Below are 27947 nucleotides of genomic sequence, written 5' to 3'. Positions count from 1 at the left end.
CTGAACATTTGAAGTTTGAAGGAATTGTTGGAAAAAGTGAAACAAAAAGTGAACAAATTAAGCAGTTTATCATGCAAGATTAGTCTACATCTCCCTTACCAGTGAATGGACCATTGTGACAGTTTTTAAAGACCAGAAAAATCCAAGATACCTTTTCTAAAGTGAGAAGATTTATTTCCGATTGTAACTGGATTTCTGGTTTGCTACTTTGCTGTTCTTTGTATTGCTGGAACTCCTTCTCCAAAATTTTATGCTTATTATCTGCTTCATAAAGCTACATTAAAGATATCAAGATATAATGCAAGTTAGCAGAAAAACCTATTCACAGACAAAGAATTAGGTTACAGAACTTAAGTTACTCCTTAGTCCCTGGAACAAACATCGTACTGTCAATTATCTGATATAAAACAGACACTGAAAGCTACACATTCATAAATAATGATTTCTTGATGATGGCATACAGCAGTGTTATAATAGGAAAAATTTTAAAGAGGATCTTTGCTCAGTACTGGAAAGAAAAAAACATGTCCTATCCTCATGTACAGAAGATTAAGATTTATAAACATTGCTGTTCACATTTCTAAAACAACTGGCAGAGGAAACACAGAACACAAAACAATTTAGATTTACACACATATTTTAAAGAAAGCCAACAGTGTTATCTACTACATGAAGTTTTATTACTTACTCAATTTCACCAGCATAACTTGTTTAGGAATGTCTGGAAGAGGAAACAACTAATACTTTGTACAGACAAATAATGATTTAGAAAAAAGGCTGAAGTAGGACGACTTCAGTGACTAATGACTTAATGCTATGTGCCTCTGCCCTCACTGCGTACTTCCAGAGTTTCATTAAAATATTATTAAGAGACAGCTTTGTTTTTCATCTTAGAATGGGCAATCTGAAAAACTACGCCAATGCACAATTACTTTGCTGTAAAGAAATTAAGTGTTTAACAGCTTTTTTCATTATACCATATAAAAAATTCTTAATATTTTTAGTAAGATATTTTCTAAGAATATCTTATGTTATTCTTCTGTTATTCAACTATAAATACCTTAGTACACCTGATGGAACTGATGCATTCTATTACACAATATAAATACAAATGCAGCATTTGGTATCACGTCCAGCTAGTTGATCTAAGTATTTCCATGAATTGTATCCAACAGTTTAGAATACTGAGTGAAAATGCTTCAGAGAATTCATTTCTGTTTCAAAGCCTACAGCTTCTATTAGTACATCAATATTTTAATTCTTTGGATCTCCTAATTGGGTAACTTCTATTTTTCTTCCAAAACTTCAACTTTTTGTATCTATTATTTTTACAGAATTGATGTAAGAAAGTAAAAATGCTTCCTAAGGAGCCATACAAAAATGTAGTTCACTGCAGTGAACTTTTCACACATAACTGCAATAGCCAACTTCAACAAAAGATACTACTGTTCATCACCTTTCCATGTTTACCGATTTCTTTTTAAAAGCAGACATACAGACATGATACTGATGACAAAGACAGTAACTAATTTCTTTGGCTATGAAAAATGCCAGCTCTCACTAGAACTTCTACAGTAATGTGGGTTTTTTTGTTTATTTGGTTCAGAAAACACTTTCAAAAATTGACTTTCTCGTAAGACCTTGGCTTGTGGACTGTTAGGGACTCACACAAACTGTACAAATAAAGTACAGCTTCCTTATTCAGAAAGGAAGAGTGATATTCTTCAAGGTGGATGCTTCAAGAATCTTCTCTTGCATGTAGTGGGGCTTACCTCCAAACAATTAGACATTTAGAGAACTCTACAATTCAAATGTGAAAATTGTGTATTGACGCATATCCTTAAAAGGTAAGGAATAAATCAAAGCATATTGTTTGGAACTACTGTAATTTAGTCCACAACATTCCTTGTTAAAAAAACCACCAAATACACATGGACAAAAAACACACACTCAAAAAGGTGAAAAATAGAAGCCCATCAAAATTGGTTAGCAACAGGAACTTTCTGCTTGTGCACATTAAAAGGGCAACATCCTACAGTAAGACTCCAAAACAAACTCAAACCCACCCCAGCAAAGCAAAACAAAAAGGTTTGTCTTGTGCAGAATATGTGGTAACCACCACCTCATATTGAAGTATGAGAGAGATTCTTAATGGCAGTAACAGCACAGAGAAAGACAGCCAGGATCATCAGATGGCAGGAATGGCTTTTGTACAAAGCAAGACAAAACATACCAGGACTTATGTTTGGAAGAGAGACAGTATGATAGCCACCTAAGCAATCAGGAATGGTATGTAGCACAGGCACTGAAGTATTCTTAATAATTATTAAGCAACAAGCTTCAAGTGAACAAGAAGTTTTTAAATATGCAGCACAATTAAATTTTAGAACTCACTGCCACAGGATGTTGCAATGCTAAAAATAGAAATGCTTTTTAAAAGGGAGCAGATGAGTTCACAAAGAATACTTTCACTGATGGCTAGTAAATATGAAATGCTGCCTCTGGCTGAGGGTACAGGTAACTCTTGATGATATTGCTGGACACACCAAAATTATTCTCTCTCATTGTCCCATTTCTTATTAGAATTCTGAATTAACTGATTCTTTAGCTTGGTACAGTATGTCTGCTTTGCCTAGGAAAAATAAAGGGATTGTGATGGTATAAAAAAAAGTAGTCTAAAAAAGCTAAAACTCAGTGGAAGTCAAAAAAAGGATTTTGAAGATGACTCCTAGGTGGTGGCATTTGGCTGCTTTAGCCTGAAGAACTATTGGCTATCTTGTCTAGACTGATACAGCATTGGTAGCTACCAGCAACACATCTACGATGCAGAAGGGATCCACTTACCACTTCCAAGTGGATTGCATTCTGCAGTTTGAAACTGCTCATCTCAATGCAATGATTGTTCAGTAGAATAGCAAAGATTAGCATCTTCAAGATTAGCAGCATTTTTTTATTAGCTGTATTTCAAAAGTTCACTGTACTGTGGTTAATGTATGCTGACTTAAAAAGAAGTAGGTTAATATCAGTGTTTAATATTAAACCAAAACACTCACAAAAACCAGCAGAACTCCTCCTAATACAAAAATATTCCTTTGGCTGGTATAAGTTCTTCAGTTAGTGAAAGCTATTGTGCTTTATCATTGCCATATATCAGAAATGAAAAGCACCAATGCAAGTAATCCATCTACATAAACTAAGTACTTTGAAAAACACGCATTGCTAAGATTTAATCTACCTAACAAATTAAGTGTCTGATATTGTAACTGCTCAGAAAAGCTAGTACCAACTCTTAAAATTTTACAGTATGCTTTAACAGTCAAGAAAAATAGCTAGACTAGTCTTGTTAGTGTAAAGCTATCCTACAGGACAAAAGAATGTGGTCTGAGTTTTCTTTGTTTAACGAAACTATTACGTGCAGAATAGAAGATCACAGTAGCAAGGTAATCCCCCCCACCTCAATAAGGACAATAGAAGTACTCTTGTTACAATGGAAGAATAAACCAAACTGCATAGTCAAGCAACCTAGATGTTCTGCTAAATGTTAACTGCTAACAGCACATGAAGTTACTGAAATGTATACTGCTGTTCAGGTTCTACGTGTAACATATGCTTGTAATTCAGGTTTGAATTTCAGTGTTGAAAAAACCCAAGAAAACCCACTGCATTGAAAACTGGCCCTACCACTGCGCAAGACGAAAGAGATGGATCCCAGCATGTAGCTCACCAAACAATGGAGATAAAATGTTTATTACAAAGTTGCCAGAATGCGCTTGCCTCAAAATCATCGCTTAACTTAGTACGCTTATTTTAATAAATACTTACTTAAGTACATGGTTGAGCCAAAAAATTTAAGAGTACTTACCTGCTGCTGTAAGCGAAGCTTGTCTTCTTCGAGCTGTTTGATTTTTGACCTTTCTAGCTCAATCTGGTGTGCACATTCTTCTCTGGCTCGCCGCACAGAATCCTGTAGCTCCTGCAGGTTTCGTTCATGCTCTGCTTGCAACTCCTTCTTTACTCTTTGAAGCTTAAAAGTGAGACATATTTATATAAGTCCATAGGTGCAAGATCTTCATTTTAAGCATCTTCCTTATAACTGTTACTACTACTCATGACAGGAAAAATTGTTATCCATTTTAGAAGTTAAACAGAAATTCCATTGTCATCTGTATGTTTGCTATATACTCTTTCACTGGCTTTCAGCTTAACTAATGACTTACAAATGACTATAGGCTACAAATATACTCTTGTTTGACTATTGTAAAAATGGTGCTGTCCGAATCTCTATTGTACTTTCTACATGGGATGGCTAAAGGCAAATTTTACATCCACCTTTCTACTACTCACTAAAAAACTACATATACACCTTCCCTGCAGAAAGAGTGAAGTCACAGCTACAGCCAAGATGCCTTTAGATCATTACAACTACACCCTTCAAACTGAGTATATTGAGAGAATTTCTCATTGAGCTAAACAGGAAAACAATCCTTGACATGTTTAACCTTCTAGAAAGATGTTACTTGCCCAAATAGCAGCTAGCTGAATAGAAACGCATCCAAAAGGTCCATTTCTCAAACTGTGTAATTGCTAAATGAACCCTACATCGTTTTGTCTAGACACTTTTGGAATCCACTGATCTTTATTATCTCTAAACCCTCAGGTCAAAAATCTCACTAAATTTAGAGCAAGTTTTGAGACAAACATGTATGAGATTCAAAATAAATATTTTCACTCAGACTGAAATGCATTCGGCCAAACCTAATCACCAGATTTTTTGCATAGCTGTTAAAGGTAAAGTCAGACACTATTTACAGCACAAACAACATCTTGAGGGGTATAGAGAGCCTGAGTACAAAGCAGGGATCAGGCTCAACCAGCCAGTCCCTGTGCTGGGAGCTTTCTTAACCTTGTTCACAAGCACAGGAGGGATTGATATGATAAAAAGATTAATCTGAGCTACAGGAGGAAAAGAAGTTTGTTGGACTGCTGTATCACCACAGAAATTTACCTATATATTTGTGAGTTTGTTCTGAAGTACAAAAATAGACAGTTTATTTTCTTTCTTTCTCTTTTCATATGACTAGCCTCCCTGAGGACTCACACCCCATTTCATCATCTTGGGGGTGTGCAGTGAGATCTAGAAACAGTGGTAGCTACTGGCTTCTCCTGCATCTTCTTTCACCCTGTCACTATAAAAAAAAGATATGAAACAGGAACTCTATCAAATTGCTGGATATGAAAACCTAGACAGTTACATTTTCTCCCAGGTCTCCATGTGACCTTCTCCTATTTTAATGGTTAATCTAGCAGTTACTGTTTGAAGCAAGGCACTCTTGTACACATGTACAATGTTCCTGTGACAGTACTAAACTTAAAATTGAGGTAATGTTTTATACATGTCTCCACTGACACTCCAACTCTGTAAGAATAGAAAATTTACAGTTCTAGAATTCGAGCAACCTGTTTAAAAGTTCACTGAATTTCCATGTCAGTAAGTGTAGCTGTAACAGAACTTGACTTAAATTATTAGTGCTCCACTATGTATCAGTATGAATGTGGTTATTTTAGTTCATATATACAGGTCACCACCATCTCTATATGAAAACTCAAACCTCATAAACAATGCAATTGCATAAACTATGTGTAAAATGACCAAACACTTGTTACCTCTGATTCAGCACTAAAAAGCTGTCTTTCTCGCTTATCTAGATCTCTCAAGGTTTTCTGAAGTTGTTCTTCCAAAACAGTATATTCTGCTACCTAAAAGAACAAAAGGCATTCTTTTTTCTTGCAATAAAAATAATGTTTTAGGCAGGTGAGGAATTTACTCTTGCTATGATATAAAATATTGACAATTTTTGTTTGTAAATTTACATGTAAAACAGAGCTCCAGCTCTTCATGAAGAGCTCACAATGGAGAGCCTTTCTTTCCAATACAATAAAGGCTAACAGGTTACCATGCACAGGTGGGCTGTAGAAGTGCTTTTTGACCACACAAGCGAAAAGCAACTAAAGTTAAAAAGCCCCCAAAGAAAGCAAGCTAACCTAAAGGGTTTCTAACAAGTATTCTATGATTAAGGGCTACTTTTATTTTTTTTGCACTGTTGTAGACCAGATGCATGCATACCAGTAGGTGTAAAGACTAATCACAGATTCTTTGTTCTATGTTATAATTACAAAATATCTTGTCAAATCTTATAGTGGTATGAGATTTATAATGAGACTTTCAGGAAGCATAAGAACAAGTTTCCTTACCTTTTTCTTCACTAATGCTTCTCTCTCTCTATCTCTTTTCTTCCATTCTTCTGCAAGTGCTTGCATATGGGCCATTTCCTTCTTTTTAAGCTTTTAAAAGCAAGAAAAGGAACCAACACCCCAAACCAGAAAACCAAATCAAAATCATCGGAAGTGCAACCTTAAAGGAGAAAGTACTAGCAGAACTAAGTCTTGAAGGAAAAGAATAAACAATTAAGCTTAGTACACTGACTTATACAACTCAATGTATGATTCTGATAGTGAAAGGTATTTCTTACCCTTAAGTACAAAATGCAAAATAAGCCCAAGTTTGAGAAAAATATCCTCACAAATACACACTGGCTTCTCAGTATCTTTTAAAAAGAAACATGCAACTCTAAGAACACCTAGAAAGACCCAGAGTACAAACACAGCAATGAATTTTCACTAAGAATAAAGAAATGTTGTCTTAATATTTAACACAATTTGCATCTTGAATAGCTACTGTACTTCATAAACAGTAAGGGGAAATTGTAATGGGGGTATTTTGTATTTCACTAGCTAGCACCTATTTCAGTCACTTACCAGGAAACAATTAACCTTCTTCCTTAAGAGTATGGGAGATACTTGTGTACATCTTAAGTTTTAATATTATATATGAGAAAAATTTAGTTCTTCCTTGAAAGAGTGGCAAAGTTTAAGTAAAAAGCAGTTAGTACGCCTCTCAACAATTCTGCTAAAGCTTCTCTGGCAGTCATGCAGTTTAGGAAATAAACAGAAAGAGTAAAAACCTGATTTTCAAAAATGTCCTCTTGCATTTCCTTCCACATTTCTAACTCCAGTGCTGCTTTGTATTCAAGAGTTTCTCGAGGTTCTGGATGGTTTTCTGGGGCACAACGAGGCTGAGTGTTAGGGACATGCCGCTGTTGACCAGCACCTATACACTGATAGAAGAGGAGTGGATTTTTAACTGGAAACCCAGCTTTTCAAAGAACTGTTCAAGGAAAAAGGGTAACATTTATGTAAAATTTACTTGAGAAGAATCTGACACCAGAACTTCTTGCATTTTCACAAGCCCGTAGTCTTCCAAGGTGATAGCATACGAAAGCTCTGCTATTTTGTTGCCTGACCTATAAACAGCATTAGAATGTTACTTTAATGAAAACTGTCTTAAAAATACAGGAAGTGATTTGTAAGACAACACACAAAACAGTGAAGTTGAAGTGCTAAAAGGTTCCATGTAAGCTCTGAGATTCTCAACAGTTGCCTACGTTGAGAGCACAAACATGCTCTGCCATGTACATTTTTTTAACTTAGGGACTTATTTATACATCTACAGTAAACTTTCTGACTTCAACAGATAACTTGTCATTGGGAACCTATTTAACTAACAGCTTGCTGTAATATATACACCCCTGTGACAAGAGAATGATCCAAAGTTGTACCTGCAGTCTTAAATCTTTCTAACAAATACACCTATTGAATACATTACATCATTGCTGACTTCATTTTAAGATACTCAGTGAATTTCATTAACCTTGCTTTTTTCAATGGTAACAGTAAGTTTCTAGTTATCCACAGTATAATAAGTCACTTAGCAAGTCGCTTGTGGTAAGCCATCCACTGATTACTAAAAAACACCTTTCTAGAAGCTTCAGAAGAGAGAACTGACAACTTGAAATCCACTTATAGGTTAAATATCTATCTGCTCTAGTACAGTGATAAAATGTCTAGATAAGCAGAAACTACAACTTAGTTCATTAAAATACTGTTAAGTAGAACAGTGTCTCTGGCTGTGTCATCTCTAATCATAGATGAAATGTAGTAGACAAAGGTAGTTTTCTGCACAGAAAGTTATTAAGAAGAGGCATATGCACAAACCATATAACTGAAAGTTTTCACTAGTCTAACATCAAGGTACACTGCAGTGTAGACCTGTACATGGTCAGAAAAAACACTATTTGAGTTATAACTACTCAATGATGCAAAGGCAATTACATAACCACTTGAAGCCTGGAAGCTGTGGCAATAGATACCAAGCAATTTGCAACAAAAGGCTGCAGGAATTAACACTGGCTGTAGTTTTCACAGAAATTCTCTTCCAGCAAATATAAAGAGACAACACTAAAATATTTTTACACAGTTATTTGCAAGAAAAAAACCCCAAATATTTATTTGGTTTTGGATTTTGTAGTTCACGTAAGTTCACATAAATTACTGCATTACATTCTTACAACTTTTTACCAGTGACTGACTAAAAAACAAAACAAGATTCAAGGTAGTGGACCTTAGAGATTGAGTAATGAAGTCAGTTTAACGTATCAGTGTAAAAAGAACATTACACCAACAAGGGAAAAGCTAGAGAGGTATAAGCACAGCAAAATGCAGACCTGATTACATTCTGAGAGTGCCATCTAGTGGCTATTAAGTTTTGTGCAAAACCAGGTTTCATTTTAACAAACTTACTATTGATGAAAGTGTGAACTTGAATGTACAGGGAAGTCATAAAGTAACTCTCCACAGAATCAGAGCATGCTGGCTTTCACACAGAAAAATGTAAACAATCAATTTTCTATCAACTGGGAAGCAGGAAGATATCAGTCTTTGTATCAGTAACCTGAAGTTTCCCGTGTGTCAAAAATAGCATGTTTTAATTATCTGTAGGATTAGAAGTTGAAAACCAACCTCAGTCTTAACAGCAATTATATCTATTTCTAAAGGCATAAGCAATCTCCGTTATCATACAGAAAAAGATAAGGGTCTAGACACTGATAGCTAGCACAGTTCACATCTTCAACAAGGATACAGGACAGAACCAACTATAAATTAAGTTTCTTCATATACTTAAGAAGTAATGTCACCCCTCCATGAAAATGAACATTCACCTTCAGACAGAATATTAACTAGCAACACTGCTCCTTCTGATGTACACACGCTCAAACCCCTGCTACTACCATAGAGTATAATCCTGAAATAGGAAACCTCTCCACTCTATGGATATATCTGTCCTAACTTCATTGAAGTTGCATCTAAAAGCATACTATGGAGAGTCTTAACTATTTTGTAGAACATCAGCAACTTTTTGTAATTGTTAAGTTAACTTACTCAGGAAAGTGCCTCAATAAGATTTTTTCACATTACTTATTTCTTTAATCTGTCTGTGAAGCATACCCAAGATCATGGTTGTATAAAGATTTATTACAATGACTCTGGTAGTGGTGCGGGGTTGCACAATATGCCTGTGGCAATTTAACTTTTACCCTCTCGGATGTGTACTCCCACCTCCATATTGCAGTACTCTGCTGTTGACCTATTCAAAAAGGTAAACAGGAAGAGCTTGCCCTTTTCCAGGGAAATGCTAAACAAACAGTTCTTCAAAATTTGCTACAGAGTAAGTAATTTTTCGAAATAGTTATACCCTTGCGCTGCTGTGACGCTGACTGTTTCATTACAAGTCTGACGCCAGCATTGTTCACCATTACCACCCAAGAACCGGGTTTTTTCTGAAGCCAAAACATTTGAAAGCTGAAGTCTCGCCACTCCTAGAAGCAAGTCTTTCGCTGTTTTATCCTTGTGCCATAATTCAACCAGCAGAGGTAATCTGAAACAAAGAAGTGATTTTAGTGTCAGAAATCAAGAGAAAAGAGGAAGCATTCCTATTAATTCGGGAAAAGGACCTCATGTTCTAAAAGTAACTTTCCAAATCAGTGATGGCCATAATTGCCAAACAATGAGATGGGTTTACTGTGTCTGACTCAGAGGAATGAGACTGACTGACTTTATCTTCTCCATCACTTACGCACATTGGTCAGATTATCATTCCTGTCTCCAAATATTAGAAAGGATAATGCTGCAGTCAAAGTGATTGAATAATCTTAACAGACCTAGATCATCTATAAATACCTATACATAAATTTTAGTCACTGCCACTCAGAATACATCTCCTCCACCTCTTCTTTCAAAATACCATACATTGATGATTCTTTATTCCACAGCTTAATCAGTTATTGAAAACTGGTAGTACTACTGGGAAAATGGTGCCAGAGTCCTCAGTGCTATACTCAGCTTCCTAAGTGCTTGCTGTATTTTCAAAGATACCGTCATCATGTATTAAAAATAAAAATAAAGAACTTACCTATTTTGTTAAAATTATGCTATCAACCTCTAATTTAACAACTTACAGTAACAGCACTTGTTTCTGGAAGCAATGATCCCTATACAAGTACTCAACAGATAAAAGTATGAATTTGAGAATCACTGTCTTTAAATGTAAGTGAGAAGCTGGAAAAGCAGTGTATTAAATATTCATTGGCACTAGCACTTGAATTCTTTACTAAATTCTCAAACTGTTGATACTAACTAAAAAATTTGAACTTTGCAACAAAAAACAGAAAAACTGTAATTAAGAGAATGCAAGTTACCACCTGAAGAATGTATCTCGAAGCTGATGAGGTATAGTTGCAAAGTCAAATGCACAGTAGGACTGTGGAAGAAAGACTTCCATGTTCTTCCTGACTTCTACAGGTGGGCTTGTCATAATAGGTGCTGCACTGCCAAAAAATGGATACGAGTACCTAATAAAAACAGTAACAAAAATAATCAAATAACACTTTTTTCTTATGCCTTCTGCAACAAGAAAACCAGTTTAGACTACTTTTACTGAAGCACAACATATTAAAGTTAGCAAAATTTGCACAAGTACATCTAACAATAGATTTTAGTTCTCAAATACTCATATGTTCTCATTTATTTCAGCACTGATTCAGCTTCATTTATATTTTGTTATTTTAACAAAAAAGCTTTAATAACCTGCATGTTCACAACCATATGAATTAATCTTTAATTAAAATTCTGCAATTATTAACATAAAGTGAGCAGAGAAATAGAAGAAAGGAGTATTATATTCAGATATAGTTATAAATGTTCTCAAGTAGCAATCTACATTTATAACTAAGACTGGTCTGACATACAGTAATTGATAGCTAAGTACACATATACACAGTGTCAGAACCATTTGAAAATTTCAGTCACATTTGAAGAATTTAGTTTTTAACTCCCACAGTTTAGTTCAGTAAAAGGAAAGTCAAATCACTTTACCAATATGATTTACAACGTGGCCTGAAACTACTCTACTAGCACAATTGTATGATAAACTATAAAGAGCAGGCCAAGAACCTCTTGAACTTTGCTTTGCTCAAATTGATGATGCCAGCTGTCAGCAAAGTTACTAATAAAATAAATGCGTTATCAAATGCTGACACTTATAAAATTCCATACTTAACTGCTTGTGCAAAGTTGTTTGAAGAGCTTGTTTAGTCCTGAATGAAATAGTGCTCCCAATATACAGAGAAAAAGTAATTTTTTACCCTGCAAATTTTCTTAGCATTTATGCGTTTGGATGTTTTTATCCTTCAGTTTTTTTCCATATTCATCACTGACTGTAGTAACCGAAGCACATGAAACAGCAAAACCTATCTGTTGTCACTGTTCTGAAGAAAGTTATTTTTTTTAATGTTATGTGAAAAAGCTTTTACATGACAAAACTTCATCCATTGCCCATTGTTTTCCACATACTATTTTATAATATTGCCTATACAGAAAACCATTAGTGATGCAGTCTATATTAGTTGTTTTAAAATATTTCCAACCCCACGTTTTCACCCTAGTTCAAAGAAAGTTTAAACTCCAAGAATCATCAACACAAATAGACTTCCCAGTGACCAGTTAAAACTGTATCAAACCAAATTCTGTCAGAAAAACAAATCCAAAGCAAATGCAGATGCACCTCCACAGCCACAAATATTCAACCCTTTCAAACCACACCACCATTTAAGACATGCTTCATCATGTGCACCAAAAGGGCCCTAATGAAAACCAGAAGGCAAACTGTAAAAACTTCTATAAACCACTGAATGAACTGCTATGAACCACACGTAAGTCATCAATAACTAATATTGCACGAGTAGGATTTCTTTTTTTTTTTTAAAAAAAATCATCACTGTATCTGTGAACTCTTGGTTCTAAACTCTAAGGAAAACCTAAACCAAAACAAAGTTCATTACAAAAGCCAACCAAATCCCAACATGCATACTCATTTCAATACCCTTACTTTTAAGGTCCTCTACCTTTTTAGTTCTTATTCCTCCAACTTAGCATTCACCTCCCAGCTAACATCTGCTTATCCTCCAGAAGCGCTCCCATGCTTTTCTTTCATGTTGACATGAGTAGCAAACTAATCTCTAAGCAATTGTTCCAAACTAGTACTGGCAATTTTCAACTTTTGCTTCAGGCACAAAACTCACATATCCTTGCCTTTTTTGTAACTCCATAAATGAACGTAACAAAAGATGCTATTTCTCCCTACTAAGCTTTGGTTCTTGTATGCAGAGACTATAAAAGAAACCCTGATACTAACTGTAAGAATAATGCATTTACTACATTGGTTTTTCATTTTAAGACTAGAATGTGCTTCCTTTAGATTCACTGTCACACACAAAACAGGTGACCTGTCTCTTATTAAAACACTATGAGGAGTTCTTGAGGGAGACATGGAAAGCTACAGAAATCACTTCTTCAATCAATTAAAAACCTAGCCAGAAAATAAGGAGACAAATAATCCTCGTTCTCATCTATGGACTGAATGCTGATCTGTGTTATCTGAGCTCAGATATTCAACTGAGATTTAATACAAATTACAGCACAGGTGAAGTGTTATATACTATCCTTAATGCTGTAATGCTCAGTAGTTTAGTGAGAAGCCAGATGAACATTCTAAGGTACTTTGTTACTGAAAAATCAGCTGCATAAAAGGCATCAGGGAGCATACTGCCAGCAATCATTCAAATTATGAAAGCTTTGCATTAGAAACCTATTGTTATTACCAAGAATAAGATCAACAAAAAACATTGTACCTTAAAATGCAATTTATTGGAAAACCAACTTCCAGACCACGTACACTTCGTAAGTCTACTGAAAAGCAAAAATGGTGAGAGGCTGCTGGAATGACGATTTTCTGTGTTGACACAGGCTCAGAAGAACTAGATGCACCCACAGGGTTGGGTTGAGATGCAGCTACTGGACCATCATCAGCTGAAAACACAGAAGATAATTTGTGCACATTTTAAATAATTTGTTCTGCCCAAAATAACAAAATATATTGAAGATCAGTCTTACATTTTAAATGCAATTACAGATAGGTTGCTTCCCCAAGAGATTTCAACTCCTTTTAATATAACCTAATACAATGAAAGATAGCCACTTTATTTGTAAATTACTGCTTCCAAAGAAAAAACACCAAAAATCTGAATATACTTTAAGTCTTCTAAAAATAGTATGTAGTATTTTTATTTTTTTATTAATGTCCAAAGTTATGTAGGATTATGTCACTGAAGAAAATTTTAGACTATGATGCAAGGTATTAAATTCTTCACAGGGATGCTATAAGACTTCTGGTTTACATAATTGCTTCTAGCCAATTTGAGGGCATGCAGAAGAGGTGGGCTTACTAAATTTTTTTTTGTAACTTAGTTGCCTTTTAATTAACTAACCTCTTTAGTTTGGGACTGAAAAAGACAGAGCACAAGGTCAATTACAGAGCTCATGTAAGGCGCGTCAACTATTGGTCCCAAGCAGAAGTTTAGCTATTGAAATGAACTAAAATGCCCTAGCTAAGTCTGTAAAGCACATCTGCTTATGCCCTTTGATCAAAACCCACCTACTCTGACACCCATTTTATAATTTAGGAAGCAGAACCTACCGCTTGAACATGCCTGTTCAATTGCATCCAGGCTTCTCAAGTCCTTACACAGTGACCCAATACTGCCTTCAAGGAGTAACAGATCAAACTACAAGCTTTACAGACAGAGTCTCCAAAAGGTATCCTCCAAAAATGTTTAAGATAGTAAAGCAGAGAAAGAGGCAGAGGAACTGTCAGAAAAACTCAACTGCCTTTGTAAGTGTTAGTTGTTCTGATACTCATTCTTCATAATTATCTAGAACGTTTCCATTTTTATTGTTTTTAAAGAAATGTATCACTGCTAGCATTTACGTAATTTTTTTCCTGCTTCTTCAAGTGTTTTATTTACATTAACAGTAACAGTTCAAAAAAGAAAACTTCAGTAACACTTCATCACCAGGTAGTCAACAGAACATAGGAATGAAATAATTTTCAGCCATTCAGGTAAAATGACACTGATTGCTTGGTGCAATGGAATGGCTGAGTAGAAGTTTAAGGCTGTTACAAACAAGAGAACATAAAATTGCATACAGTCTACTGTTAAAATTCATTTCAGTTGCTACTATATTCAAATTTCATCAGTGTACTACATTTCATACATTTTTCATTACTGGAATTTTGAAGATCTGGCAATAGAGGTGACTTTGCTCTGCTCTGCGATTTGAAAACTGGAAGTTCTTCAGCATACTGTTTGTTAACCTGTTGGCAAGACTCAGCCACCAGCCCTGAAAGACAGATGTGAAATGACATGTTTTATATCTTGCCAAAACGATGAATTATAAACTTACTATTACTATTAATAAAAAAAGCACAATCCTAGATTTCTTAACTCCAGATTCAAACTCGTTGCTGGCTTCACAATACTTCTTGATACATTCTACATGAAGGACTTAATCCAAACTGGTCTTACATAAGCAAGGATTAAAAGAAAATTTGGCTGAATTAGCAGACAAATCCTAAGAGCATGTTCTAGGACACAGATCTTCCTCTACAGGACTGGGTGTCTTTAGGACCAATCTCAAAAGAGTAGTAATTAATATAGCATTAGAAAAATAATCATTCTGCTTTATTCATAAGTCATCTCTTAAGATTGTATGTTCAGTAATGTTTAGCAAACTAATACTATTTCTTCCGAGCTTTACTCTATCATTGTAATATTTCTTCCTCTCTCATTTCTGTTCAACTTCTCCACAACCCAATCCTCACATAAAAAACAAAATAAGGGAAGTCTTACAAGGCTACATGGGCTACCAAGTCCCTGCAAAAGGATAATGTAAAAATAAACAAAAAACAGTTTCTTGGTTTTGCCTAGGAATCTGTACAGTATGAACATTTGTTTTCACAATTTATTATCCACACAGTAAATTCCTTAGAAATCTTAAAAATCTCACATTTCCCCTGCCTTTCTATTTAATAAATGTGAACATTAGACCATTTCATCTCCTCACTGAGCAAGTCAGTTTCTTCACAGCTGTTGTACTGATCCTTCACATTGTCAAATTCAGGGAATTCCAAACATTACTGTTGTTGTTTTTTCAATCTGATGACCATAAGTGTCACTTGTAACCTATATACCACCAAATCTCCAGTCTAAGTCTTACAAGTGTTTTCAACAACAATCACATTCAAGTTACATTTATTCTCCTCCTGTTACTTGTTTTATGTAAATTATAGAATACTTCGTGTTGGAAGGGACCCTTAAAGATCATCTAGTCCAAGCCCCCTGCAATAAGCAGGGACATCTTCAACTAGATCAGGTTGCTCAGAGCCCTATCCAGCCTGACCTTGACTGTTTCCAGGCATGGGGCATCCGCCACCTCTCTGGGCTTGCCTGAGATTTGTCACCACAGATAAGCAGTACGTAATCCAAGACCACACAACAACTGGGGAAAAATTATATACCACATACCCATTTTCTTCAGTTTTGTGCCTTTTTCAGACTTAAGACTTTCTACTTCACTTTCTGTTGCTTCATCTTCTGTTGAAGAAGAGTGGTCAGCTTGAGATGGGACACTCTGGGATCTCTGCTGCAGGCTCTTTGTTTTTCCATTAATAGGTGAAAGAACTTTCTTCTGTGGCTGTTCAGGTTCAGTTGGAGTATTTAAGGGAATCAAAGGCTGAATGAAGTGATATAGTTTTCTTACTGATCATGGCTTGCACTGAAAGTTTCTGTCTACAACAGTTTGAGATTATTTTTGTGACAAAAAAATGAAGCAATGAAAGGATATTAATATCAAGCAACTTACCCTTTCAGGTTTTCTTTTACATGCTTAACTGTCAAATATGATTTAGATGATTTAGAAATACCTTTTTTTTTTTTAAATGAAACTGCAACAGTGTCTAAACTAACAATAAACAAGTAAGCTATACCTGGGCACTCAAGCTCTCCCTTTGCAGAATTACAGATACCCAAACAGTAGGAGCCATATCCAAAGGCAACTGCGGCAGTTTCTGCTTAGCTCTATTGGGTGGAACAAGGACAAATGCTCCTTCTATTGTCACAGGATGTTGATCGATCTCCACATTTCCTTTCTTCATTAGTCCAGACAGGGGTATGTCAGTGCTTCCAAGAGACTGGTCCCCACAGCAAAGATGAATCTGTATATATACAAGAGTGCTAGAAAGTAACTGGCACGTGCATTTTTATTTGAACAGTCTGTTCACCTTCAACTAAAGGTAGCATAAATACAAGAAATTAAAATGATCATTCCTGACCTAGTCCCTGTATGCTGTAAACAAGTGTTTTGAGCCGTACTAGAAGAGCCATGAAGTCTCACTATTAAGGAGGTAGGATTTGCCCAGTGCTAGCACAGTAGCAGATCACTGCACTGCCCTTCTGAGGGCCTGCCACATCATCCCTTCTGGAGGACAAATTCAATAGTCTGTAGCTTCTAAACACAGCACAAATTCTTCCCCTTAATATATAAGCACATAAAATGTGTGACTGCCAGGTAGAGAAGAAAAGTTACTTGAAAGCTCAGCCTTTGTGCATATATTTAGCCAGCACTTAAATAGGAAGGGTTTTTGGAATTAAGTAACTGTTCTTAATTCCTGGTAAGAATCATTATTCCTTTTTCAAAATTTGACTCTGTCTTCCTTCCACAGCTCAATATTTATACATCTCAAGTAAAAGATGGATTTTAAAAACCCCAACATACTCTAAAGTAATTTATTTTTCTCAGTGAAACTTGTATACCAACTTGCTCTTTCCCAAGTAACAGTCACTTCTGTTCTGTTTTAGCAGATCAGAACACTGTATTCTGCTCCTTAACATTTGTTACACTTAACGAAGACTTTAATGCTAAAAAGGTGTCATCTGCCAATATACACACCGAGATGTATATGTATGTACATACACACATATATACACAAATATAATCATACACAATATATCTAATACACACACCCCTAATCTGGCAGCTAGCACCTTTTATGACTTGTAAGTCATCATTTTCAGAAAAATATTTATTAAATATTAAGGATCATAATACAGTACTGATCCTGCATTCTGTATTTTAGGAAGCTGAGTGAGAAGTCAGAGAAAGGAAACTGTCAATCAAGATGTCAAGCTGACCTCAAAACAACTATTCAAAATTTTTTCATTCAGGAATGACATGCATAATTCATTGTTTGTGTACATATATATAAGGAAATATTTAACACTTTGTTTCAAGACCATAGACTAAGACTAAATTCCAAATACATCACTGCATATGTTTGTCCAAAAACTGTCATTAGAAAAATCTTTAAAGTTGAGACAAAAAAAAAATCTGAAATAATATAGATTTTAACAGAAATATTATTAAACCACCTGGATAACAAAACTAGAATTGTCTGTAGAAGTTGAAAAAAATAACTTGAAAAGGGTCCAGTTCCAAGACTTGCATGTATAATTAAGGGTCTTATTTACCAGCTATGTTATTAGAAAACCTATACTACCGTCCTTATTAGAAACCCTATGCTACCCTCCACCAAACAGTCTCTTGTTTTGTAGTGAGTTAAGAATGAGCCAGATGCAGACTGCCAGGAACACTTTCAATACTACCCAATATTTAGAACTGTAGAATCATTTAGGCAGGAAAAGACCCTTAAGATAATCAAGTCCAACCATAAAACTAACACTGCCAAGTCCACCCTAAACCACGCTCCCCATTTAAAGGCATAGCTAAAGATAAGCAGTATCCCTTAACAGCCCAAATATGGCTGTAGTGTATTTAAAAATAGTATTCGGCTAAGGAGTGGGGAAAAAAGCCAGACCTCCCTTATTATTCACGACGAGTTCTGAGAACAGTGATTTTAGAATTCAGGCAAGAGTAACCTGAGCAGCTGGTGTGGGTGAGGTTACAGGCAGCACAAAGCTGGCCTGTAGGTTGCAGATGGTCTGATTGCAGAGCTGGTCCCAGAGCTCAGAGCTCTCGAAAATGCCACATCAGCTCTTTGGGAACTCCATATTTCAGCAATACCTTTTATCATGACGTGTATGTTAGATTATTATAGCGACTATACTAAAGAGACTGCACTCCATCTGAGCTGGGAAACTTGCAGCTAGGGCTTCCCTCATATCAGCAAGAGAAACAACTTATATTTGAGCCAAAAATACTGTCATACAATCTAGTTCCGGAAAGACAAACGCTCTCCAGTTTCAGGTTGAGACATATTCTATTCCTTTTATTTTCATCATTCATTTTCATCCACATTTGAGAAGAAACAGCTTACCTGCAATTTTGACTGTGCACAAAGATAAACTTGAAGGACATCAGCTGTACTACGTATTCGAACTGAAGCTCTTTCTGGTTCAAAGTTTGGATTAATTAAATCAGTGAAAGCTTCATTCGTGACATCATTTCCCAGTAATGAGTAGTAGAAAAAAAACTCAGGCTGTCGTTCAGGAAGCTTCATAGTACTAGGAACTAACTAAAAAAGATGCAGAAAAGAAGAACATATCTCTTTCATTACAGTGACAGTAATCCTTAAGCATTAGCTTGGAAATTAAAGAGCTTAGTGTGACCTCAAACTACCAAACAGCTGACCTAAATCCTAGCTTGCACTACACAGGTAAAAGTAGAGAAAAGTTTTATATTAATACTCAAAAAAAAAGTCTTACTCGTATGCTTGTAAAGTAACTTGCAAACTGACCCATTTTGAATTGTTTTTAAGATTTATCAGCACCAAGGGCTCTAATGACATCGTATATTCAATAAAGTTGAGCAATGCACAAATATTCAGAAGTAAGCACTGCCTCCACAAATAGTGTAAATAAATAATGAATATTAGATACGGAGTTATACAATAAGTTATGTGATTGAATAAAGGACTGGAACAGCCAGAAGCAGCTACCTCATCCTGTAGGCACTGCAACTGTGAGTTCAGTGCCTAAAAAGGCACAAGCTATGCCAGAGTGATCACAGCAAATTTACTTTACAAGGCCCTGTAATTCTGACATGGAAAATTAATTTCTCTGAAGAGAGGTGACAAGACTGAGAATTTATCATGCACTATGAGTTTTTGATCAATTAAAATCATGCTGGCTTGCAGTTTTGACTTTCACAGTAACTTGGGTGTACCCATATTTTTAAATCAGAAAATGTTTCAGTAGTACAGTAAAGCATAAGCACTGTAGCTGAAGTTTAAAGCCGAAATAATCACATATAGCATGCCACTTCATCCAAGCTAATAAGTCCTTCCCTTAAGCAACATATAAACTCTACCATTTCATGTACCTTACAGATCTGAAGGTATTTCATCTTGTTGGAATGTCAGCACATGGGCATCACACTGAAGACACACATACCTTTTATAGTATATGGTAACATAAATGTACGCATTTCATAGAAGTGCATTACTTCAAGTAAATGCAATTTTAGTGTTCTGAGAGAATTCTGATCTTTCATCTGTAATTTGACATGTAAGCACTACATAAAGTTTTAAAATTCAAATTAACATATTAATTCAATATGGGAACAAGGCTATTTACTGCAAGGAACTTACAGTTAATAAAAAGAATTCTAACTAGAAATAGGCATGGGAGGGCAAAGATACAAACGTAGGATAGTACTTCTTTAAAACTACACATAGCAAGGAAACAAACCTGTTCCAACTGTGTGGCAAATGCAATGGTTACAGACAAAACGAAGTATTCTTTGCAATACTCTGCTGGTCCAATTTGATGATAGCCCTCTTCTTCATTCAAGACTGGTACAATACTTTTAGGGTCTAGTCCAGAAAGAATGTCAGATGCTAAGAGAAAAGAAAAAAATTAACTTGTGATTTTAATTGCTGCAGGAATCTTATATATAATTGTAATTTTACCTTTAATTATTGTATGTGTGGCAAAAAATGACAAATAAAGATCCTGATGCTTGGTTCCAAAGCATTTTAACACAGAAAAAGTCCCTAAGTATACTTAGGTACAGCCACAAAAACACTTCTGAAATTAATTTCTATTCAGTGGGCACAGATGTTATTTTGAACACTATCCTAGAAAGAATGCTAAAGCGTATTTTTATGTAATGTTACAGGGAGTAACATTACAGTGACTGGAATTTATTTCATTAGGTTAGAGTCTACCATGCTGTTTATTTTACTCATCAACGAAAATGCAAGACACTTAACTGCATATGACAACCTGTTCAATTGTTGAAAGAACATAGGATGTCTGTGGAGTGAGACCTTTGGAATCATTTAAGATTTTTCACCTTAAGCCTTCAGTCCATAAAACACTACTGGTTTACTAGTTTCTACACTATAGTGCAAGTAGTTCACACATTTCAAAGCACCTCAGGTTACACCAAACAGCAATAATCACACAGCACTTTTAGTTGTGAACCAAAAGGCTCGAATTCAAGTACTGTAAAGTTTTGACCACTTAGGTCACAGAATCACTAGGTTGGAAAGGACCTTCAAGATCATCAAGTCCAACCCTTGATCCAGCGCCACCATGTCCCCTAAACCTTGTCCTGAAGCGCCACATCCACACGTTTTTTGAACACTTCCAGAGATGGCGACTCCACCACCTCCCTGGGCAGCCTGTTCCAATGCCTGACCAAAAGTGAAGCAAAAAAAAAAAAAGGATATGAATCCTAGAAAGAAAAAAACTTTTCCTTAACTATCTGACTAGATCAGAACTGGGTAGTCTAGCTCAGTCATACCAATGCTTGGAACATGAATTTTAAAATTGCAAAAATCTAGACTTTTTTTCCTCCATTGCCTAAATATGGTACTAACTAATCTTGAGAAGACAGAAGAAAAGGAAAAGCTGACTGTATTGAGTTTGTGTGGGAAGGTTTTGGTAGCATTGGGGCTGCAGAGGTGGCTTCTGTGAGAAGGTGCTAGAAGCTTCTCCTATATCTGGTGGAGCCAACACCAGCCGGCTCCAAGACACAACCACTGCTGGCCAAGGCCGAGCCCATCAGCAACAGTGGCAGTGCCTCTGGGGGAGCAGAGTTAAGAAGTGGGGAAAAAACCTGTTGGCTGCAGCAACTGCAGCTGGAGAGAGGAGTGAGAATACATGAGAGAAACAACTCTGTACAAGGTCAATGAAGGAGGGGCAGGAGGGCTGCAGGCACTGGAGCAGAGATTCCCCTACAGCCCCTGGTGAAGCCCATGGTGAGGCCGGCTGTGCCCCTGCAGCCATGGAGGAGCAGATCTGCACTCACACCTGGGGAGGACTCCATGCCAGAGCAGGGGCATGTCCAAAGGAGGCCATGACCCTGCAGGAGGCCCACACTGGAGCAGGCTCCTGGCAGGACCTATGGGCTCATGGAGAGAGGAGCCCTGGCTGGAGCAGGTTTGCTGGTAGGACTTGTGACCCTGTGGAGGGACCCAGGCTGCAGCAGTTCATGAAGAACTGCGGCCTATGGGAAGAACTCACGTTGGAGAAGTTGGTGGAGGACTGTCTCCTGTGGGAGGGACCCCACGCTGGAGCAGGGGCAGAGTGTGAGTCCTTCCCCTGAGGAGGAAGGAGCAGCAGAGATGACATGTCATGAACTGACCACAACCCCCATTCCCCATCCCTCTGTGCCACTCAGGCGGAGGAGGTAGAAAAAAATGGGGAGTGAAGTTGAGCCCAGGAAGCAGGGAGGGGTGTGGGGAAGGTGTTTTAAGATCTGTGTTTAGTTCTCATTACCCTACTCTGATTGGCAATAAGTTGAATTAATTTCCACAAGTTGAGTCTGTTTTGCCCGTGACTGTAATTGCTGAATGATCTCTCCCTGTCCTTATCTCGACCCACAAGCTTCTTGTTATACTTTCTCTCTCCTGTCCAGCTGAGGAGGGGAGTGATGCAGCAGCTTTGGTGACCACCTGGCATCTAACCAAGGTCAACCTGCCACACTGGCAAACTTGTTTGTATCAATGATTCCACAGAAAGCATGAAGTTGAAGGCGGTGCTGGGCAAAGGCAGATAGGATTTATTCTATTCTATCCAGTGCCATGAGGGGTACGAGAGCTTGAGGGCAGAAAGATCACAAGAGAAGCGCAGATTAACAAGTTATTTGCAGTAGTTCCTTGCCTCCTGTACAAACTTTACAGCATGCAAAATTCCCTGTTCTTTGTTGTGAACCTGAAAGGACAGAATAAGCTAAGTGATTACACTGGAACTTCAATACTGCTTTAACCAATCTTGCAAGGTAGCTAAGTTGTCGAAGTCTCAGCCAGAAACCTTGTAAAACACTTACTGCCACTGACCACTTTGTTTTTACAAAACCACTGCCACGGATCATAAGCAGATGATGAATTTAAAATTAGGAAAAAATAACTCAAGGTACTGTAAGGTAACTAGGAGGAAATCCATTAGTTGTAACAGGGTCCCAGTTTTCAGAAATGAAGTAGATAGGCATTTGGGTGGGGGATGAAGAAGGAGGTAAAACTGCTTTTTTTGAGCTTTTTTTCAATCAAGTCTCTAAGGATTTGGTTTTTTGTTGTTTTTCAACTATTAACTTGCATTTGAAAAATATCAGATAAAAAAGTGACTGAAAAGCACTAACATTAATATTTGAGTTGTAATAGATTTTTGACACATTTCACTAATTACTTTTGAGAGACAATCCAGAAGTGGAGTGAGTACCAACAGTTAAAGTAGATGTTACTAAAAAAAAAAAAAAATCTATCAATAACACATGATTTAAAGTACTGAATGATTTAGATTAGATGAAAAACCCATCAGAAGAGAGAAGCAGCCTACCCAACAAATTAAATACTACACTACTTCGTAATTCCAAGCCCAAACTGCTGAAACTGCATTCTATAAAGAAGCTCCTTTCTTATTTCTTTCATTACAGAGCTTTTTAAAGCCCAGAAATATAACTAAAATGCCCACAGCAGTTAACTATGTGTCCATGATCCTGATTTTAAAGATCAGTTGGTTTGCAACTCTGTCCACCTGAAAGTCACAAATTACTGCAGTAAAGCATCCTTGTAAAGTTATTATCACAAGGTACATTAATCAGATGTAAAAGTACTTGCACTGGAAATGCTATGAGATTAAAATTTTCTTGAAACTTAATACAACCCATTTACAACAAGTAATATGTTCACCTGGCATAGGAACATTTTTATTTCAGAGTGAGTGATCTTCTTATTACGTTACTTACCCTTCCCTTCTCTAGGGGGTGCCTCCTTTGCTTTAAAAGGATCAACCAGTGGTTTTGAATCAGTCTCCAACACAACATCTACTTGTATTTCAGATTTAAATTTAGTGTACTTGTTACTAAGCAGAGGATACCATTTTGGTGCCTACATAATTAAGAACAAAAATAAAAACCAGAAGCATTTAAAAAACCAGGAGTGTAATACTGTTACAGAAAAATTGGACTTGCTCTAGCATTTTTACATCATCTACAGAAATAGACCAAATTTTTTGAAGTAAAAACCAAGGTATATTTTGAGTAAACTATCCTAAAAGATTCTGTAGAATGATTCCTGAAGACTAGCTAAACATACATACTGTTTTCCACCTATTTGTATAATAAATAAATCAGCAAGAAAAGTATGCCATAAATGTTTAATTAGAAGAGAAGTTCTCAACTGAAAGCGCACAGCAAGTTATATGGAGCCCAAATCCTTAACAAGTGTTATGTCCAAATAAGACACCAGGGTCCTGTTATGACCCATACAGTTATGTTTTGATCAAGAACAACAGAAAATTTTTATTAAATTTATATACACAATTTTATTATCCTATTCTGTGTTAAGGGTCTAGAACCTTCAATTGCCTAATACACCTCCCACAGAGGCCCACTAAAAAAACAACTTATGACTTGATTTGATGAGGGAGACTCAATTCAATTGGTCAATATCAAGTGCTTTGGTAAGTTTTTCTAGGCAATTAAATCATGGAATTGCTTAAAAGTATTGCTTACAAGTGTTCCAATTCTCAAATTCAGAAGTGCAAGATTAGTATGAAAGTATTTTCATTTGCCCATGTTCTTAGATAGGGTCAAGGTGTCTCTCCTCAAAAAAAAAAGTAGTATCCAAAACAAGACTCAAAAGTCATGCCTGTGCCTTAATTCAAATATATATATGTAACAGTAATGCTGCCAAAAAATAAGCTTTTAAAGCTTTATACCCCATAACATACCTGTTTCTTTTCCTGCACAGCCCTTAAATCAAGTACAATATAGCCTATATTCTCTTTAGCTGAAGATACAGGGTCCAATGCAAAACACTGGAGTTTGATAGGTGTACGCTGCAGCCTGAAAGGATAACTCAATTGAAATCCAAGATGTAAAAGTTATTGCTGTAATTAGTTCACAAAAAATAATGCATAAGCTTCAAGCATACCAATGATACAAAACTTATATGTTGCATAACTAGTTTTAGTAGGTCAAAAACTGAGTTTATACTGAACATCTAAAAATTTACCGTTAAGTAAGAGAACAAACAAGTGGATTAACTTTCTAATAGGAGTGCACTGGAGTCTCAGAGAGCCTCAAGTGCTATTAAAAAGACATTAGGGTCAAATAAATTCAATCTTACCCGTGTACGAGAAATATGCACTGCACCTCACATGAACTTGGAATTTCACTTGTGAGAGTATCTTAAAAACAGGACTTATGCAAAAGACTAAATTGAAAGCACCTAAAATACTTAGAGGCATAAATAAATTGGCTAGCTTAAGGTACATTTAGGAATTTTTCTCTTGTCAAACATCAAGGATAATATGGCTTTTTTAACTTCTTTGAAAATATGAAGGTAATAATATAATCTGTCAGTCAAAACCAAACAACAGTATGGAAACCTTGTTCAATTTCTCAGCTCTTCTATTTAACATTTCCAAAAATATTTTTGTTTTCAGGCTTGAAGTTAAATTAATTCTGTGTCAAAGTATACATAAGAAAGCTTGAATTCAATTCATGAACTACTGCATTACGAAATTGCTGTAAGCTCTTCTTGTTTTTTTCCCAGGAGTATAAAAACATACCCTTTAGAATTTTTATACACCACTTACCTTGCCACATACTACTTTTGTTTGTTGTGGCAACATTATGGTAGACCAGTGTACAGCTAAAAGAAAGTTTCTAAAAAAAAAAAAATTCAGATGACAGGAACGTAAAAATTTTATTTCTGTAGCTGTAGAGACAGAAAATTAAAGTTTATCTCCAAATTAGACTTAACTTTCTAATGTTACCTGTGCTGATGAAGTGCTTTCCTATCAAGTTCCCAAGCTAATTCTGTAGCAAATTCTGGCTGATCAGTATGCTCTACAGGATCAGTAGCCAACTGTTCACCATCAAACTTGGCTTCAACTATAAGCATGTGCTTGGGTCGTTTTGGAAAATAGCGCCCTGTAAAAAGAGTGCAATTGCCACATACCATCACTAGAAAAAGTAGTAAGAACTCAGATCTATGCCATAAAACAGTTACATAAAAATACACTTCCTGCATCATCTTCCCTGCACTTACTCTAAAGCTGTTGTTCATATGAAAAAAGTCTTCCCACTCTGCAGAAGTAAGAGAGAAGAACGTAACATCAAACAAACTGTTTGTGAAGCATCCAGAAGTAGCAAGACATTAAGTAAGAAAAAACACAAAGAAAGAAACTTGGGAACTAGTATTATTTAATCTTGAGAAATCTGTGATTGGGAATGTATCAAGTGAACAGGTGAGACAGACTTAATGTTTTGCCTCTACTGCAGACTTTACCACTGTCCTGCAGCAAAACATGATCTAATGAAGATAAATGAAGGTGTTTTTCCAACTATTTGTTAAAAAAAAAAAATCACTACTAAAGTAGAAGAGTGCCTAATGCTCTACAGGATTTGTCCTGGGTTCAGCATCATCCTGTATCCTGATTAATAATTTAGATGACAAAATGAACACTTTCAAAATTTACACATTATCACAGCATGCAGAGGGGCTACATGCATGTCAGAGGACAGGATCTTACCTGAAAGCTACCTTGGCAAACTACATAAATGCTCGGAGACATAAGAGGATTTACTTGACAAAGAGAAAACACTTGGCCAACAAAAACCCCCAAAAAACCAAAACAGAAAAAAGTTACCAAAACAAACAAAAATGCCACACTCCCATACTAATTACACCTCAGTAAATATAATCACAGAAATGCAAGATGAAGAACGATTATCTTGGTATTAAACACTAAAAAAAAAAAGCTTCTAGTACATTGCAAATAGGTGATAGAAACACCAGAATACTACATAAAAAAAAAACAAAAACAAAAACGGAGGGGCAGACACATCGAACGATCCTGGTATCTACGGCATCGGCTGAACTCCGATGTTTTAGTCCAACGCTTTCCTGAAGCGTGGCGCAGCTGGAAGAGGATCCTCCACCGCCAGCCCAGCAGGACGGAGCCCCGCAGCCGTGAGCGGGGGGAGGACTGGCAGAGCCGCCGCCGGTAGCCGCGGAACGGGCGGGCTCCTACGACGCGAGGCTGTCTGGGCCGACACACAGGCCGGCCCCGGAGGGAGCGATGGCAAACCGTTCTCCGCAGCCACCGGGCACGGCAGCGGCACGGCGTTTAAAGGACGACACACGCCTAGGCCGGTTTTGCAATGCAAAGAGAGAGAATTTTCTTTTTTTTTTTTTCAGGAAAGGATGCCTTCATCATTCCTTTTAAATAATATTTTGAATAAATACTTCCAGAAACAAAATGGGGGTAGCCTATCTTGGCTTTAAGATACGTCCGTCCATAAGTTTATTAGTACAGCCAGTTTACTTAATACAGCTTAGCTTATGCCGCTCACCCCATCAGAGAAAACGCATTCGCAGGCAGCGGCCACGCCCTATTTTCCGTCAAGGACGGAGACGACGACCAGCCGCGACCCCTCCGCCCCCCCACTCCCCTTTACCTTCCAGGACGGAGACGACTATCAGGAGCCGATCGGCGGCTCTGGAGACCATCTCCCCACTCCGCCCAGGGGCTGCTGGCGAGGGGCGGAGGCAAGAAGCTCAGCCGCTCCCCAGGCGGAGCGGAGAACAGAGGGAGACCCACGCCGGCGCTCCCCTCCCGCCACGACTCGCCGCCCTTCTACGGCCTCAACGCCTTTAAACGCCAACCGCCGCGCGCCGCCGTACTTCCGCCTGGCAACGGTGGCCCCGCCTCCCGCACCGAGCCGCTTCCGGCGCGCTGGCCCCGCCCCGCCGCGCTGGCCCCGCCCCGCCGCGCTATTCCCGCCCCTCGTCACCTGCCGGCTGAGGCGAGGGGCTAATGCCAGGGTTACGGCTGGCTGCAGTGCGTCATCTGTTTTCTGGGTGGGAAATGGGCAGTTTTAGAAAAGGCCGGAGGTGCCGCCAAGTGGCTGCGGTGTTTGATCTGACTGCCCGTAGCTTGCCGTAAAGCCGCATTGCGCGTGGTATCGGCTCAAGGAGTACCTGAAAATCCCACATATAAAAAAAACCCCAAAACATAAATACGGCATTGCAGTTGTCACAAGCGCTTCGAATCGCCAGCCAACAATTACCAGCTACTTTAGAGACATCGTGTCTGTTAAAACAGTGATGTTTCGTTGTTTTTTTT

The 27947-nt window shown here is 37.2% G+C and overlaps 1 protein-coding gene across 2 annotated transcripts in view; it reads right to left on the bottom strand.

Annotated features, from left to right (window-relative positions):
• The window catches only part of CEP120 (centrosomal protein 120), a gene marked incomplete at both ends in the record, with an annotated part of 38809 nt that extends 11478 nt beyond the window's left edge, over positions 1 to 27331 (bottom strand). Inside the window, 18 exons of one of the 2 annotated variants that reach the window (XM_082013804.1) lie at positions 152 to 274; positions 3863 to 4024; positions 5665 to 5757; positions 6253 to 6342; positions 7023 to 7175; positions 7265 to 7361; positions 9650 to 9832; positions 10656 to 10805; positions 13143 to 13320; positions 14578 to 14691; positions 15876 to 16083; positions 16337 to 16564; positions 18683 to 18880; positions 20055 to 20203; positions 23557 to 23698; positions 24543 to 24657; positions 25593 to 25749; positions 27280 to 27331. In XM_082013804.1, the coding sequence (XP_081869930.1) occupies positions 152 to 274; positions 3863 to 4024; positions 5665 to 5757; positions 6253 to 6342; positions 7023 to 7175; positions 7265 to 7361; positions 9650 to 9832; positions 10656 to 10805; positions 13143 to 13320; positions 14578 to 14691; positions 15876 to 16083; positions 16337 to 16564; positions 18683 to 18880; positions 20055 to 20203; positions 23557 to 23698; positions 24543 to 24657; positions 25593 to 25749; positions 27280 to 27331 (2592 nt within the window). The remainder of the gene's footprint in view (positions 1 to 151; positions 275 to 3862; positions 4025 to 5664; positions 5758 to 6252; positions 6343 to 7022; positions 7176 to 7264; positions 7362 to 9649; positions 9833 to 10655; positions 10806 to 13142; positions 13321 to 14577; positions 14692 to 15875; positions 16084 to 16336; positions 16565 to 18682; positions 18881 to 20054; positions 20204 to 23556; positions 23699 to 24542; positions 24658 to 25592; positions 25750 to 27279) is intronic. The other variant, XM_082013805.1, reaches the window with a different exon arrangement.
• Between the last annotated feature and the right edge of the window lie 616 nt (positions 27332 to 27947).

Source organism: Phaethon aethereus, assembly GCF_964289735.1.
Source record: "Phaethon aethereus genome assembly, chromosome: Z".
Classification (NCBI taxonomy): Eukaryota; Metazoa; Chordata; class Aves; order Phaethontiformes; family Phaethontidae; genus Phaethon; species Phaethon aethereus.
The sequence above is the reverse complement of the archived record's forward strand: the minus strand, read 5'-3'. Positions and strand labels throughout refer to the sequence as shown.